Source organism: Parus major, chromosome 11, assembly GCF_001522545.3.
Source record: "Parus major isolate Abel chromosome 11, Parus_major1.1, whole genome shotgun sequence".
Taxonomy (NCBI): domain Eukaryota; kingdom Metazoa; phylum Chordata; class Aves; order Passeriformes; family Paridae; genus Parus; species Parus major.
Window position 1 is genome coordinate 15717670 of NC_031780.1, and position 16276 is coordinate 15733945.

General features: G+C 39.1%; 1 protein-coding gene across 3 annotated transcripts in view; it reads right to left on the minus strand.

Moving 5' to 3' along the window:
• Nucleotides 1–16276, minus strand: part of ANKRD27 (ankyrin repeat domain 27) — a 50716-nt gene that overhangs the window by 17843 nt on the left and 16597 nt on the right. For all 3 annotated transcript variants that reach the window (XM_015639826.3, XM_015639825.3, XM_015639824.3), the window contains exons 2-16: nt 13775–13905; nt 12711–12821; nt 11904–12060; nt 10215–10369; nt 9833–9892; nt 9686–9739; nt 9534–9599; nt 9378–9454; nt 8883–9004; nt 7913–7991; nt 7001–7133; nt 2336–2428; nt 1425–1552; nt 913–995; nt 74–189 (exon numbers count right to left, since the gene is read on the minus strand). In XM_015639826.3, coding sequence (XP_015495312.1) covers nt 74–189; nt 913–995; nt 1425–1552; nt 2336–2428; nt 7001–7133; nt 7913–7991; nt 8883–9004; nt 9378–9454; nt 9534–9599; nt 9686–9739; nt 9833–9892; nt 10215–10369; nt 11904–12060; nt 12711–12821; nt 13775–13876 — 1536 coding nt within the window. In that variant the 5' untranslated portion in view covers nt 13877–13905. The remainder of the gene's footprint in view (nt 1–73; nt 190–912; nt 996–1424; nt 1553–2335; nt 2429–7000; nt 7134–7912; nt 7992–8882; nt 9005–9377; nt 9455–9533; nt 9600–9685; nt 9740–9832; nt 9893–10214; nt 10370–11903; nt 12061–12710; nt 12822–13774; nt 13906–16276) is intronic.

Below are 16276 nucleotides of genomic sequence, written 5' to 3' on the forward strand. Positions count from 1 at the left end.
CTAAATGAGAGTAACAGTAGAAGAGCTTAGATAGAGTCATGTATTTATTGTTTAGGTTAGGTGTTGTGCTTACTGTAACGTTTTGATATCCCTTCTGGCAGGCGAGGTGAAGGGGAGTTGAGCCATGGTAATCTGTAGCATTGACAATGGCTCCTTTGGCTACCAGTAAATCCACTAATGAAGTTTGACCTTGGAAAAGAAGCATTCAAAGAAAGGAGTAAACTTAGCACAAGAACACTGCTACTTTTCAAATTCAAACAGTGACTATAAACCAAGATACCCTGCATTTCTGCATACTATATTTAAATATACAGCATATTTTTTGTGGCAGATTATTCAGGGTCAAAGCCCCATAAAGGAACCTCCAGCTAAAAACAAGATATATTTGTATCCCACAAGTAACAAAAGAAAAATATTTGGATTCAATGTAATGACAAAAAAAAGGAAATTATAAATAAGAAACTACCCATTAAGAAAATAATACAGCTTCTGATAAAAAGATCAAGTACATAATGAACATTACAATACAGGTGTTAAAGATCTACAATGCATAGCCAGCTGCAGGAGAAAGTTGTTTCTCTATCTGCCAGTCCTCTAAAACAAGACTGGTTTCTGAGGACACATTTTTACTTTTTTCAAAGCTGAAGAAAGCACCACTGTGGTAATCACTATGGCAAAAGTAAGCAGTCAGCAAACAAATAACTCAGCCATAAGAAACTGAATTTAAAAGAATATACAACAACTTCAGTCTGTGGTCAGATAGAAACAGCAAAGTTTCAATAGCAAAGAATAAAAAAAAAACAACTTCATGCAGAATTCCAGCTTTAATACAAAGGTGGAAAACAGGTTGACATAAAGATACAAAAGCAAAAGGAGCAGGAAACACTAGTGAAGAACAGCAAGCTCACTCACCACAAATAGCAGCTATATGAAGTGGAGTGTATCCTCGGTCATCTCGGGAAAATGGGGTGATAATGGAAGGGTCATTCAGTTTCCTTTAAAACACAATGGTTTGAAAGCAGCTTAATTACCCAGGTGGTGGTAGGAAGGAGGAGAGAAAGGGAAAAGCTGCCAAGGATGACAAAAAACTGATTTTGGAACTTTTTATCCTTTTACATTGACAAATCATTCCACCCACAACTTTACATTTTTTTAAGAAAAGTAGATTAGTCCCAGTTCTTTGTTTCAAGAGAAGAAAGACCAAAGGACATACAGGCTCCATCACAGAGCAGGTGGGTTCCAAAGGATTCTGTATGCTCCCAGTATTTCTTCTGTTATTTCAAGCCACACACACACGCTCTCTACTACATCCCAAAGTGCTACCAAATTCCTCTACAACCAAAAGCAGCATACTTTCTGAAGGAAATCTTAGATAAAGGTTTCTAAACAGCTTTTGATGCATTTGAGGGGTGAAGAGTGCTCACCCAGAAACCAGCTTCTCGCACTTGTCACAGTAACACAGCGGGTGACACATTTTCTGTACAGTGTCCTTATCACTGTCACCTTGACTTAGCAGCCGCTCCACTTCCTCCTGATCACCTGAAGCAATATGCTACAAAAAAAACAAGAGAAGAGAGAATGAGAAACCAGTACAAAAGGCCTCCTTTTAAGAAAAGAAAGCCAAGAGTAATTTACACAAGAGCACAGAATGAAAGGAACCGATTATGAAAGACTATTCAAGCATTAGAAAGCAGAAATTAACAATGTCACAGCACAAAACCCCTTAATTCAGTATTAAAAAGAAACTGTTCTTGGCTTACTTCACTTTCTATAAAAAAATTAAAACAATTCCTATTGTCCTCTTTAGACTCAAACATGAAATTGAGCTCCTTCTGTGCAAAAACATGTCTATAAAATTACTAAGTCCTCAGTCATAAGCTGTGAACATATATAATTAGAAGCTCTGCTTTGTGTCCTTCTATAGGCAAAATTCTTTCAGAATGGCAGTATGAGATTAACAGATAATATGAAGTAGCTGTCAGGTGACTACATTCAAATTATTTCAGACAACTCTTCCAATCTCAAGCACCAAAAGCTGTGAGACACAAGCAGTATCACATCTGTGCATTAAATGGACCACACAATACCAACAGCAGTAGCATTTCATCCTCATTTGCTTCTACATTTCATACAACACGTGCTGAAATCTCTAAGATTGTTAGTAAGGCTTTGGCACAGAAATGTGATTCAAAAGAAAATTTTAGCATCTACTAAAACACATTTCCCAGTACTAATGTAATTAACCCTTCATTACACTCCAGAAAATTGCAGAAAGGGGGAGATATAAACATGAAACATGCAAATACATACATATTCTGCCATAAAAGTTATTAACCTTAAACAAGCAGTCTATTGGTGCAGCAGACATCTGGGACAACAAGTTCATCCTTTGTCTTAAAAGCAGCTTGTCACACAGACTCTCAGACTCCTGAAAATAAAATAGATGGATTGATTATCTATACAGTGATTTACAGGCAAAAGGGCAAAACTTTAAAAGTGGAATTAACTTTTAAAAATATCAACTCTTATTTACTATGTATGAGTTATCAAACAGATGTGAAATACAAATCAGTTTCACTTTTAAGATTTTGAGACATAGAAGACTGGGCATCCATAGAAACAATAAGTGGGTGTTCACCAGAATATTCCTCTACTGAAATTCACAGTGAATTAACATTACTGAAATTATGATTCTGCATCTAAAAAAGGACACAGCAAAACTAAAGAATACATGTCAAAGACAGCATGAACCGTAAGAGGTACAACACAGCTTTCTCAAGAGAAGAAATGAAGACTAATTCACAGAAAATATGATGATAGTCTGCTGATGGCTACTGAAAAAGATAACCCAGATACAGCTCTGAGTTGAATTCTGAACTCTCTGCTGCTGGCTGAAAAATAAGAGATTGCACCAGGCAAAGCATTGCTCTGCAGCAGATCCATCTGTGTAGTATTTCCTATTTGGTTTGAGCTAAGCAGATACAGCTGCAACCCTTGTATCAGTACTTATTCTCTGAGACAGCTCAAGATACACTTCAGGATGCACTAAAGAATATAAATGCCTCCAAAACCAGGTGAAAATTATTAAGTGGAGTTAAGATTCTGAGGTGGCAGCACTGACCTTCCCATGAAATAAAACATCAACCTAAGAAAAACACTTTCTAAGAATACAGATGTAAATGTTTGCACATGGTTGGTGGTTCTGATCCACAGCTGCTTATGGCTGGCAGCAGTGCTGCTGCAGGATAATGGCTCTTCAGAAACTGAAAGACTTCAGCCTCCATAAAACAGAAAACCACTGCATTTAAGACACACACCCATCTATCAGGCAAACTTCAATGGTTTAGGATCTGGGCTATGGCTTTTGCAATTAAAGTCTGTCAAGACCAGATGTAAAAGTGTAAAACCAGTCTGACTTCACTTTCACATTAGTAAGTCAGCATGAAATTTGAGCCTCACAAACTGCAAATAAACAAGATCAGACTTTCTAGAAATTAGTCTGTTTGTGTTTTAAAATCAACACATATGCTTGTCATAAAGCTGCCCCAAAAAAAACCCCATAAGACTTCAGCAAATAACATCATTACAAACATGTTTGTGAGGTCTGGAGATGGAAGTTTTTCTCTGTACTTCACAGGAAGCTGTTTGTATTTAGATCCATGAAAGTGACAAATGTTCACCAATCTTTTCAAATCTCAGTACTTTAGCTAAGGATACCCAAGCACCTCTTCTCAGAATTACAAGGCATATAACACTAGTCACCTTGGAAAGATTCTTCACTATGAACAGGAATAACTTCCCTAAGAAATATTTGATCAAAAATGGAAGTGCTGGTAATAAGGTCCTAATGTCTAATCAGAATTTCTAGTGTGGATGCTCACAGATAGCTTTGTACTGTTACTGTGGAGAATCTAAGTAACCCATAAGCAAGAACTTCTGTAGTTGTAGTACTGTTCCTTCCACAGTGTGTGTTTTCAAGAGAAGTGTTCCCCAAGTGGAACCATTATTTTTACTTTACAAGAGTCACCTGAGTCAGCAACCCTAAGGTAGCAGTATTATATATTTATTACATAAATCAGAATAAAAACAGCCCAGGTGAAACCACATATCTTCAATAGTGAAATACAGAATGGAGAATATAGATAAATAGGAGAATCAGATGTTCATTGAAGGATTGAGCACGTTTCAGCCTTCATAGCCAGAACTCACTTGTACCAGTTTTACTTACAGCCCAAGAATTTGTATTTCTTCTGAAAGGATTGCTTTAAGGGGGACTTTCAGGTATTTTAAGTGTACATTGTCTAGAAAATACATACATGACCTTTTTTATCTAATACTACAACAGGCAGAAAAAGGAAGCATCTATACTATGAGAGTGTACCTGTGTAATGATCTAGCCTAAGCCATTCTCACAGATGACAACTGATGCCTTGGAAGAAATACAGGTGGGCAGGAGCCAGAAGAACTCCTGAACACAAACTAAGGCTAATAAAGTGTTTAGTGGGGAGAGGAAGTAGGGATTATTTCCCCATCTCAACTTCTTCCCATACAATAAACAAAATTCTGCCTACTCCCTATTCATGGCTGGCTTTGACTCCCTATTTTTTTATATGACTCCCTCAAACCCTCTCTGAGCTACAGCATCTTACTACACATTAGCTGTGCATAGGAATGAGCTGGTATCCAATACTTATTAACAGGAACTCTAATTGAATAATGTTGACAATTTAGAAAATAAAACTGACTCTCTCATGCTTTTCAGGCTCCTCTCTTCCCCACAACCAATGTGTCTCACAAAGACTTGCATGACCTTGGGTGAAGGGATTTGGAGAGAAGGTCCTGAGTGCAATTCACTTACTGACCCGAGGGTGAGAACGTGCCCATTATCCCACAGGGTACATTAGTTCCCTGCTGAGTTTCTTTCTGGAGTAAGCTTCATTAGGGATTGGACAGCAGCATTACTCAGCTGCCAGCAGCTCCATCTGAAGTCAGCTATAAAATTAAGCATAACCACATAAGGGGCTGTAATGAAGCCCCAGGGCACAGCAAAGCTCCTGCTCACTTCAGTCCCAACCCTCTTCCAGCACAATCTGGAGAAGGAAATCACAGGGCAGCAAGATGACAGCTGCTGCTGCTTCAAGGTTCATCTCCTGTACCAGAGATTAAAAGAAAAATCTCAACTGGTAACTTTATGAGGAGAGAGCAATACTCCTCCACCTCCTCACTATTCTTTTTCCATTTCTGCCTCATAGTCTCTATTGTCATTGCGTGACACTTCTCCCACCCTGGAGAAAAGGGTGGTCTGGCTCTTTTCCTTTCCAGCTGTGTTAAGGGCAAGTTGTCCCTCACTTCATCCTCAAGGTTCTGCTGCATTCCAGCCACGCTGACTCCAAAGAAAGGCAATGCAGGAGGACTTTGTGTTGCACATTCACTCTAAAGGGATGAAGTTCTCTAGGTCTGGAGCTGATCCAGCTGAAGCATGGGCAGAAACACAGCTTGTTCTTCTGGTGGTGCAGACACTGAAGTCCTCATTTAGACTTCTCAAATACATAGTTTATCTTTCAAGACAGGTGCCTACCAAAGAAATATAGTACCTGAATGGAAGTGGCACTTAGCTACACCAAGAGGGATAGGATCAGGCATTTAATAGGAAACAGTCATTATTCTAGAAATTTAAGAGCACTTATTCTGTCTTAGCTTGCTGGCATTGTTGTAGAAGACAATTCTACTTCGGTTTCAGTTGTCTTTCAGAACACCAGCTCTGCTCTTTGTGTATTGATTGTGAATGACAGCCAAGTGACTGCAGGAAGCAAAAGCATGTAGCAAGTTGTTTCTTTTAAACTAACATTTTTATTTTTTTGAATATAATTCAATTACAGACAAGAAATGCCACTCTCTTTACACAACATTAAAGAGTGTTGGTGTTTTGTTTGGGGTTTTTTGAGTGTACAAAACAAACTTGCACAACAAGTTCATGGAAAAATCCCCAAAAAGAACAAAACCAAAACCAGCAAGAGGCCAAAATGTTACATTAAGTCTCTTAAGACTGTGCCCCAGGTTGTCCCATCCCAAGCTCTGCACAGTGAACCATTATTCCAGCCCCTGCAGTTACATTCCAGTGCTTTGCAGTTGGGCAGGCTGAGACACACTGAATTCACTCTGGTTCCAAGTTCACTCCTTTTGATTTCCACATCAGCTCACGAAAACCTAGTTTTACAACAGCAGAAAATTTTACAGGAGTGGTAAGACTGGATTCCTTGACTAAATAATTTACAAAGTTCTTAAATTAGAGAAGTTTCTAAAGTCACATCAGCATCACCCTTGACTGGCCTGCAGGGATGTGACCAGATTGACTCAGTAGGTCTTGTTGCACAGTAGGAAATCTCATGCATCCACAATTTTCCTGCACCTGCCAGGTTAAATATCCCAAGAGCCAAATTTGACCTTCAGAAAGCACCTTTTCCCAGCCCTGCACCCCCCTAAGTCATCAACTCAGTGCAGCATTGTAACTCACACTGCAAATACATGGAATTCTTCCAGTATGAAGATTTAGTGAATAATTCTAAATTACACTGCTATCTCCATTCTGCTAGCACAGCTAGGCTTTTTTAAATTACACAAAAAATTAAGCTGTGCTTGTTCCCAAGTACTGTACTCTTTCACAATCATGGTAGAGTACAAACAGTAGATAAACATACTGGAGATTCATCTGTAGAAAACAGTGCTGTCATTTTTCCTCTAACCATATGAAGTGGCAGACTTGACATTTATGTACTTCCTCAAGAAGTATACAATGATCAAATATTGGAACTTAGTTAGGACTTCATTATAATAATTTAGGTAAATTTAGCATTTGCTTCAGGTAGTCACCTCTATTCATTTTTTTAAACAAAAAAAAAGGAAATTATTATGTTAGTTATCTGTATTCTGTGGCTGGATTTACACCCACAGAACTACAAGCTATCAAACAGGCATTTGACAGATTTTAAGAGAAGCTTACTGTTGATCTGTCAGAGAGGTTGCCTTGTCGTATGTACTCTATTGCAGCCTCAATCGAGGTGAGGCAGTATCCCAACTCATCCTTCACTGAGCTGCAAAGCCTGAAGTTCTTTATGTAACTCAAGTTGGCCATCCTGAAAAAAAAATAAAGTTAAAGCTATGAACCACTAAAACTAAGATGCTAGCATGGCATATTGCAGCTCATCTTAGGCAATCCAGGCAGACAAACAGTGTGAGCTGGGAAAAAGCTTCTAAAAAGCTTGTTAGGCCAGCAGTATAGCTGGTCTGAGCTTGTAGAGGGAGCAGAACTCTACTTATCTCTTAAATATTCAATGAAAACTTATGAACTGGATAGAAGGAATATGAAGGATGAGATAAGGACAACAGTGGGAGATTAACATCTTTAAAGTGAGGGAAGCAATGTTTCAAGCACCACAAGCACCACAGTGACAGCTACAAGTTAAAGGCCAAATGCTGATCTCAGAGATAACAGCACTGAGAATCAGTTCAGGTACAGCTGGAAGGTTTAGATAGACTTTTATTGAAAATGAGGAGACCCAATGGCACAGGCTATCAGGAAGTAATTAAACATTCACATCTAGTTTCTCTAAGAAATGCATCAAATCTTGATATGCATAAAGGTGTCACAGCTCCCAACAGAGGGGAGAGAACCAATCTGTGAAGGCTGTATTGACACACAGATTTGGTCAAGAGGTGGCCTCCTACTACAACTTTTTTCTAGGCTGAGAATCAAAACAAAGGCACATTCCTGATAGCTCCTTAGTTTAGTTACATGTAAGGACCTCTTACACTTCCAGTAAGTTATTATTGTATGTTCAGAAACATTTGCCCCTACAGCAGGACTACGCAAGATGGTAGGAAAGAATTCTATATAGCCATAACAGTTACATACCAGTTTGGGATTTCTGTTTTTACAAGCAAGTACAGCAAAACAGAGAGAAGATCATCTGCACACATGGTTTCCATGTTAACTAAAAAAAGAAATCACATTTGGTATTAGTCATGTCATGGTTCAAATCAAGAGCAATAACTCTAAAGTTCTGCCTCTTAAAACTAAGGGTCAGCTCTACAAGTAGAGAACACATGGAGAGCCCAGGGCAGGCCTCCAAATATTCTCAATATCTCACTGTAATAGTCTGCCAGGAGCCAACACAGATACAGTTTGTGCAGTACACACTGCAGTATTTGACTAGCATCCCTCCCTTCCTACACAGCAAGAGCCAGAGCATTAGCTCAAGACTTCTGAAATTCTTGAGGGCAAAGACTATGCTGAAGGTTGATACATTTTTCCATAGCCCAGCAGTCTTCCTAGAGAAAAGAAGAGCTGAAGTAGGGAAAGTATAAGTTCACTGTGCTACTCTATTTGCTTTGTAGAGGTATCTTCTGTTTTCAAGCTAGATAAACTAAATGCCAGGTTAAGAGGATTGTGCTTTTGTATCACAGAACCATTCCTGTAATCCACAGCAGCACATTTGTTTGGCCCCACCCAAAAGTGCATTTTGCAAAGGATGCATCTCAAGAACATCAGTTTCAAGATGTCAAGGGGAGCATGGACAAATACACAAGAATGATCTAGCAGCCATCTCCAGTGTTTAAAATGGGTCACCCTCAGTGTCCTGGCAGATGTGAGCTTCCTACAATGTCCAAGCTGAAACATACACAAGTTAACCCAACTCAGCCCACAGGAACCAGTGCTGACACATCTACCTCACCTCCCTTCCCTTTTGCTCCGTTCAGAGACCTTAATGACTCCATCTCAATTGTGTTTGATCCCCAAGTGCTATCCCAAACAGCTGCTTCTGTACTGAAGTGCTTTGTGTGTGCTGGTCAAGTTTAAAATTATGAATTGACTAATTACTGACCTCTTTGGCTTGGAGACTGCATAATAACTTGCACAACTTTACGTAGACAAAGTAGCTTCTGTTGAGGGGAAGTGCATTTGTTCAACTGACCCAGTTCTCGCTTTGCACGTGGTATATTAAAACTACAAAATAATTAGAAAGGAATGATTAGCATTAGCTCCTCTGCAGGATATCCAAAGCCCAAGTTTTAACTTATTCAGAGCTGAACTGAAAAATGGTTCCAAAACATTCCCATTTTTACTCCAATTGCACCTGCATTTCTGTATCCTGTAGATGGCTTAAAAACATAAAAGGAGACAACCATCAATACAAAGATTGTCCTCATATGGCACTTGCACAGCTTTGATTTTACATCTCAAAGTATAAAAAAAACCTTCTGCTTGTGTCTGAAGGGCACTTCCTAGTGTCTGAAGGAAGACAGTTTTTGGCTGGCACAATCTTATTTAAGATAGGATCTCAGTGACTCTTCAAAGAATCCAGAGTCATCTCTCTCACCTGAACTCAGGTTTCACCCCAATGTCTTTTTGCTGCAGGTCTTGAAGGCTCCTCGTGATTTTATTAAAATCAGCATCCTAATCAATAGAAAGGAAACAGGTTTTTTTAATTGCCTTAAATGGATATCTCTAGTACATAGCAATCAAAGAAACTTACCTCACTTGCCTCAATGGTCCCCACATATTTGAAGACTAGATCATAAATAGCATGATGGATATACATCTGTAGAAAAAAACCCAGTATTTTAGGCATGAAAGGGAGAATTAAAAACAGCTTGCTTATTATTTTCCTTCATTTCAGATGCTTACTTCAACTGCTTGTTTGATCATATTCATCTGCTCTTCTTGCTTTGCAAGCATCTTCTAGAAAAGCAAAGCCATAAACAGCATGAGAAAGTCAGATAATTTATTGCTTAAGTAACACTGTACTACATATTTAGATGAGTAAGTCTTTACCAAGTGCGAATCTCTCAAAAGATGCTGCAGACATTTGGTGTAAAGTGCATTGACAGAATCCTAGGAGAGAGAAAAGATAAAAGCCATCAGATTCAGGTTAATGGGACTCAAAGGAACAAAGCCTAAATAAGTAAAGTAAGTCTTCCCTGTCTCAAAAGCACACAGTATGGTAAGAATTCTAGCAATAATAACTGCATTTACTAAATGTTCAGATAGTGAAATTATTAATGTGAATTCTTAAATGGGAATTACTACTTTTCCCTCCTCCCCTTTCACAACTCTAGGCTACTCTGACACAGAAAAGCTCAATAAGGCAAAGATAACAGCAGCAGTGAAGTGAATTATATTTAGCAAATTAGACATCAGGAAGGAAGATACTGACTATGTAGTGACGGAGGCTTTTCCTTTCGTGCTCTTTAAATGTTCTATAGAAAGATCCTATGTATTTATCAAATCTCTCACAGTGCCTTCCCAGGAACTCTCTAGCATCTTCAATGTTTTTAAGAGAATAGGAGTTTGATGAAGCTGTAGATTCACCTAAAATAAAAGCCAAGAATTAACATAGCTTTAATATGTATGCATTGTAAAATACACTTTATCCCTACATATACAGCCAGCTTGTGAGCACTCAAACATGAAGTCAGCTCAATGCACCTTAACTACCTAACTAGAGGTACTGCCTTTAATGAAAAGAATTTAATGTATCACATTTGAGAAGGCTCCCCTGCTTTTTATGTCAAATATTTATTTGGAATAGCTAAAATAGGTTTCACTTGGTTTTTACACTGGGATAATTTATTACCACACACACTCAGCTTATGAGTTGTGTAAGTCAAGCTCAAAAGTAGAAGAAAAGCACTTTACAGTGTTGACAGAGTGCCCATGCAGGAAGTCAGAGTGCTTTAGGTGAGCTGCAAAATCCCATCTTGGGCTTTTACATAAGCTATTCTTTATTTAGACATGCATTCTCTGAACAGGAGAGCAAAGTTCCATGAAGCAACATTAAAGCAAATCTACTTTTCATCTGAATAAGACAACTGATTCCCTCACTTAAAATTAATGCTGTTTTTCCAAAAAGTTTTTCTAGGCAAATCTTTCATCTGCAGTCAAAGGCAGACAAGCTAATAAGAGGCTTAAATCATTCTTTTCAAATTACTTTTGAAATTAGAAACTCCATCACTTCTGAAAGACTGTGATATAACTGTATGAAGTAATGGCTATAAAGAATACCACATGAATAATTTGAGGTATACATTAACACTTATAGAATTTAAGGCTATATTAATGGCAGCTGGGTTGTTTTGGTTTTTTTTTCCAGAAAGCCTTCCATACTTTCGTCACAGTAGTACTTTTACACTACCCTAGTACTACTTCCCTTTGCATTCACTTGTTCCAAATATTCTTATTTATTTAGGAAGACTGATGTTTTTATTTCAGAATAAGCTGAAGTTTCTAAGCTTGTTAAGGAACTTCTGTTTTTCTTAATAAGTAAACACAGATTGTTATACAAGTTCACAAGATCATGCTGTTAACATTCACAATATTGACAGTAGTCTTGAAAATTGTCTTACAGCCCTAAGGAGCACTTTCAGTGCAGGACAAAAACTGAGACATTCAACATCATAAATTGGGCCATCACCAGGAGGCTGCTATCTAACTCTGCTGCACAGCCTCTATCCCCCTACAAAGTGATCATGGAAGAATTTACACCTCTCCTGTTTTTTGTGTATCCACCTTGCATCTCAAGACACATATGGTCACATATAGGATTAAATCCATTTTTTAAGCAGTCAGCACTAAAATGAGCATGGCTAAGAAAAATCATGCTGGATTAAGTATTCCACAGATGATTCTTAATTCAACAGAATTGAAGCCCCAGTCTTAGCACTAGTTTTTGCTGGGAACAATGTGGTATTTCTCTGCAGTAGCACACCAACATCTGGCCCAGCAAGCTCATAAATGCCAGGGGCTTTTAACCAAGCCAACACTTTCCAGAATGAACACAATTATTAGTCAAACAGTAATTTGCTCACTGTGCAAAGGCAGCCACCAAATTGACACCAACACATACCTGAGCTTTCTGTTTTTTCCAATGGATGAGCTATGCACAGTATACTAAAGCTCTCTTCTTTTTCATTGTAAAAGGTTTCCTCAAAGAGAACCGGTACCGAGAGAGCGTAATTAAAACCAGCTCCTAGAATGATGAGGTTTCCTTGTATGAAGATCTCCTGAAGCAAAAAAAATTGCAGATCAAGTGTGAAACTCTGCCAGAAGAAAAGTTACTCTTTGGCTTCTGCCTTGTATAGTTACATTTCCAAGGGGGAGAAGAGAAACTTGCAAGGTGAAAAAGCTCCAAACTGGAGAAATTTCACATTTTCATGTTGTGTTGACACTGAAACAAAGGCTCCTTTCATTGTGCAATGGCTGGCTGAACCTTGCTTACAGCCACTTCTTTTACAAGTCTACTGCTAGAGGTTTCAAACAATCACCAAGGTCTTGTCTGCAGATTTTAGAGCACTTTTAGTAGAAAAGAATAAAAAAACCCCAACACCTTTACATCAGGACTTAAGCCCAGCCTCAGAAAAACACCACACACCTTTGTATTTCTCACACTTAGCTATCTTTTCCCAGCAGCTCCAGTGAGGACATTTGGAATAGGAAGATCCAGATGGCAGCCTGCAAACTATCTCTACTGCAAGCTGTATGTCCAAGTTCTCAGTCTGTACTGCAAAATTACAAATGAAAAACCTGGGGTGCTGGGCAGTGTCAGCCTTGCTTGCCTCCTCTGTAACCATTAGTTGACACAACCAGTCAGAAGCAGCAGTGAATCACTTACTGGAGTGTCCCCAAGCTACATGCAGATATCAAACAGAAATACCTTTCCATTTAAGGTTTGAAAATTTTCTTCCAGCGGCTTCAGAACATAAGATTCAAACTGGCAGGTAGAAAGACTGTTGCTTGAAAGGCTTCCTTTGCATGGAACTAGCACCTAAAAAATGTTAAATCATGCTTAAGAGAGAAATGCTGTGTACTGCCAGCTATATATTGATACCTTTTGTCTTTAAAAGGCAAGCAATTAAATCAGGCTTATAAATATTTACAGTATACGTATAGGAACTATAGGTACTTTTACTTAAAAAGAAAGGGGTATCACTAGACACACAGTCTGATAATTAACCAGAAATTTCACTTAGTAACTTATCTGAAAAAGGCTGACAGATGCAACTGAAGCAAACAATACTAAGAGAAGTAAATTAAATATTTGTTTACTTAGCACCATTCACAAATAAGTTAAAATGACAAGAAATGACTTAAAATTAAGCATCTAATAAAAAAGTGAAGTATATTTTCAAACTTAAATGAAAATCCATCAAAAAAGATAAGATAAACATCCTGGGTTTAGATCAAGAGATTGGAAATTTGGGACAAATTCTAATTAGAAAGAGACAATCATCAGGTAACAATAACCTCCATGTTTACTGGAGTCTCTACACACTTAATTGTGAATGAAAATTAATTGCAAAATACTCAGATTAGTAAATATTAAGGACTGGAGTTTTTATTCCAGGTCAGTTTAATAGCTTTATTTTTCTGTGTAAAATGCTGTCAAATGAGTAACTACTTGTCCACCAGGCATTTCAAGAGGTCAATCCCATTTAGTTATAAACTTGTGAGAGAACGTGTAACTTCAGTTCATAGAAAAGAAAATAAATTTTCTGTAGAGTTTACAAACAGCACCAACCTTAGCTTTTTACGGCCTTGCAATATATCAAGGGGTTCATATTAAGTAAATAACATGCAACTTACACTAAAAATTGTTCTGCTTCATTTCCAAGTTTTGTAGGCTTTAACTAATCTTTACATGTTTCATAGCAGACATGATTTAAATTCAAATAGCCACTATTTACTAAGCAGCTTTTAAATATACTTTTTCATACTTACAATACCATGGAGTTCTGCAACTTTGCTGCATAGATCAGGACGTCGCTTCTGAATGGCCAAATAAAAGGGATTTTTCAAGATATCTTCATCATACATAGCCATATGGACTTCAGCTATTCCAAGGAGATGTTCTAAAATACATATGGAGAATGGTCATACATGGTATCTGTTAAAGCACAATATTTGGGAATACAAAGTGGCAGTTTGGTTCTCCTTATCCAAAAGGAAAAAGCAGTTTCAGGTTTTGATGTAAACAGCCAATGGCATTGCTTAACTACTAACTGCAGTTGCTTAGAAGTTATTCAGACAGAATATTTTTCCTGATAATACATTTCCAATCACACAATTATCCTCAATGTCACCTTAAGCCTTCCAGGTGTTGGAACTCAACCCTGAGTATCAGAGAAGATCGAAATTATGGCCTCTTTGATATACAAACTAACTTCTCCAGGTGAGATCTAAAGCAAGAGACAAATAAACAGCTTTTTCACAGCAGATTCTACTGCACCACAGGACATTGATGCTTTTGAACTATGCTCATGTAAGCCATAAAACTCACCTGTATAAGGATTACTCACAGACACCAATAAGACACCCAGACAGTGTAACAGAAACCCTCATGTAAGGCAATCCTCAACTTTCCAGGGAAAGTTAGAGAGGTACGCCAAGGAGATATGGATATCCATGCCATAATTAAAAAGCCACCATGAAATTTATCATAATTTGTGGTTATCTCTACTCTCATGAAAAGACTCTCAGTGATTTGAAGATAGGCTGGTGGGTAATACTTGGCTAAACCGAGAGCAAAAGAGCAACCAGAGACTGAAAATCCAACCTGTAAACATTGGAAATGCTGTCACTAGGTGTCACAGTGCCCTGGAGAAGATGATCCCTAAGGAATCAGACCTTTACCTCTTCCTCACTTCCAATTCTCTGTAACACATCATACACAAGGGCAGGAAAAACCCTAACAGGTCCCCCCTGGAATAACTTCATGATTTTTTTTTTTTAAATAATTGAGATTAATAGGCATACAAATGCTTAAATAACAAGCTTGCTCTATCTTTCCCCTCATGCAGGTTCCCTTAGGAATCCACAGAAGTTTCACGATTTCTTCATGCAATTTCAGCTGCATATAGTACAAAAGGGTGAGCACAGCTAGAGACTTTAATTTGAGCACACCACCCTTACACAACCAGCATCCCCCTGTTTCCTCAATGCAGAATTATTCCTAGCATGTCATTTACCCAGTGTGAGCTCACTGTATGGCAGTTCAAGGGAGTGGAAAACACATACACCCAGTTCCCATTGATTCCAGATAGCCTTTGAGTTTCAGCCATGCTATTGATCTACAGCCCCATAACTGAGCTGGGCTCTGCTCCCTCCTGGTCAGGCACAAGTGGAGTTCCCTTGGAGAGCAAAACACAAACAAACACTTAAATCTACAAGTCATTTCCACTATAAAGGTATCACCAGTTACTTACAGCTTGGACAACCCCAGCCTGAACCACTGAAGTCTGGCAGCGGCAGGTAAGTGCCTCAAGCAGTTTTCCCACACAATTCCAGACAAAAAGGTCCATCCACCTTCAAAGCCTATAACAACAAAAGCTTCTAGGAAAGACTACTTATCCAGGGCTCCCGTATCAGCACAGCTATGCAGTTTGCTAACACCATGGAGAAGAAAATGTTTGCTCATTGACACTTTCAAAATACCAACCAAGATGACCAATGAAGACTTCGAAAAGTCTTTAGAAAAAGTCTCTAGAAAAAGTCCAGCTTAATAGGCCAAACAAGCTCCAGCAATCTGCATTTGAAGCCCCCAAAACCAACCATGTCTCCTGGGCTCATCCCCCTGCATTGGCAGCAGGTCAGGGGAAGGGAATCTGTCCCTCTTCCCAGCCCAGGTGAGACCCCCTCCTGCAGAGCTGCCTCCAGGCCTGGGGTCCCAGCACAAGGACGTGGAGCTGCTGCAGCAAGTCCAGAGGAGGGGGACAAAGATGCTCCAAGGGCTGAAACCCCTCTGCTCTGGAGACAGGCTCTGGAACAGCTGGGGGGGTTCAGCCTGGAAAAGGTTCCAAGTGACCTTATTGCACCCTCCAGTACCTAAACAGGCTGGAGAGAGACCTGGGACAAGGGCCTGAAGTGACAAGGGAAAGAGCTTCCCACTACTAAAAGGCAGCAGATTTGTATTAAATGTACAGAAGAAATTCTTCCCTGTGAGAATGCTGAGGCCCCGGCACAGAAGCTCTGGCTGCCCCATCCCTGGAAGTGTCCAAGGCCAAGCTGGACAGCTCTGCTCAGCTAGAAGGTGTCCTTGCCCACAGCCAGCAGTTGAACAAGATGCACTTTAAGGTCCCTTCCAACCCAGACCAACCAATTCTATGATCCATGATCTGTCCTACCAGTGTCTGGGTAAACAGGATGATCACCACACGTAATTCCAACACATGATTACTATAGAGATTTCTTGGCAGGTAGCTGCAATCCAAGTCCAAGCTGTGG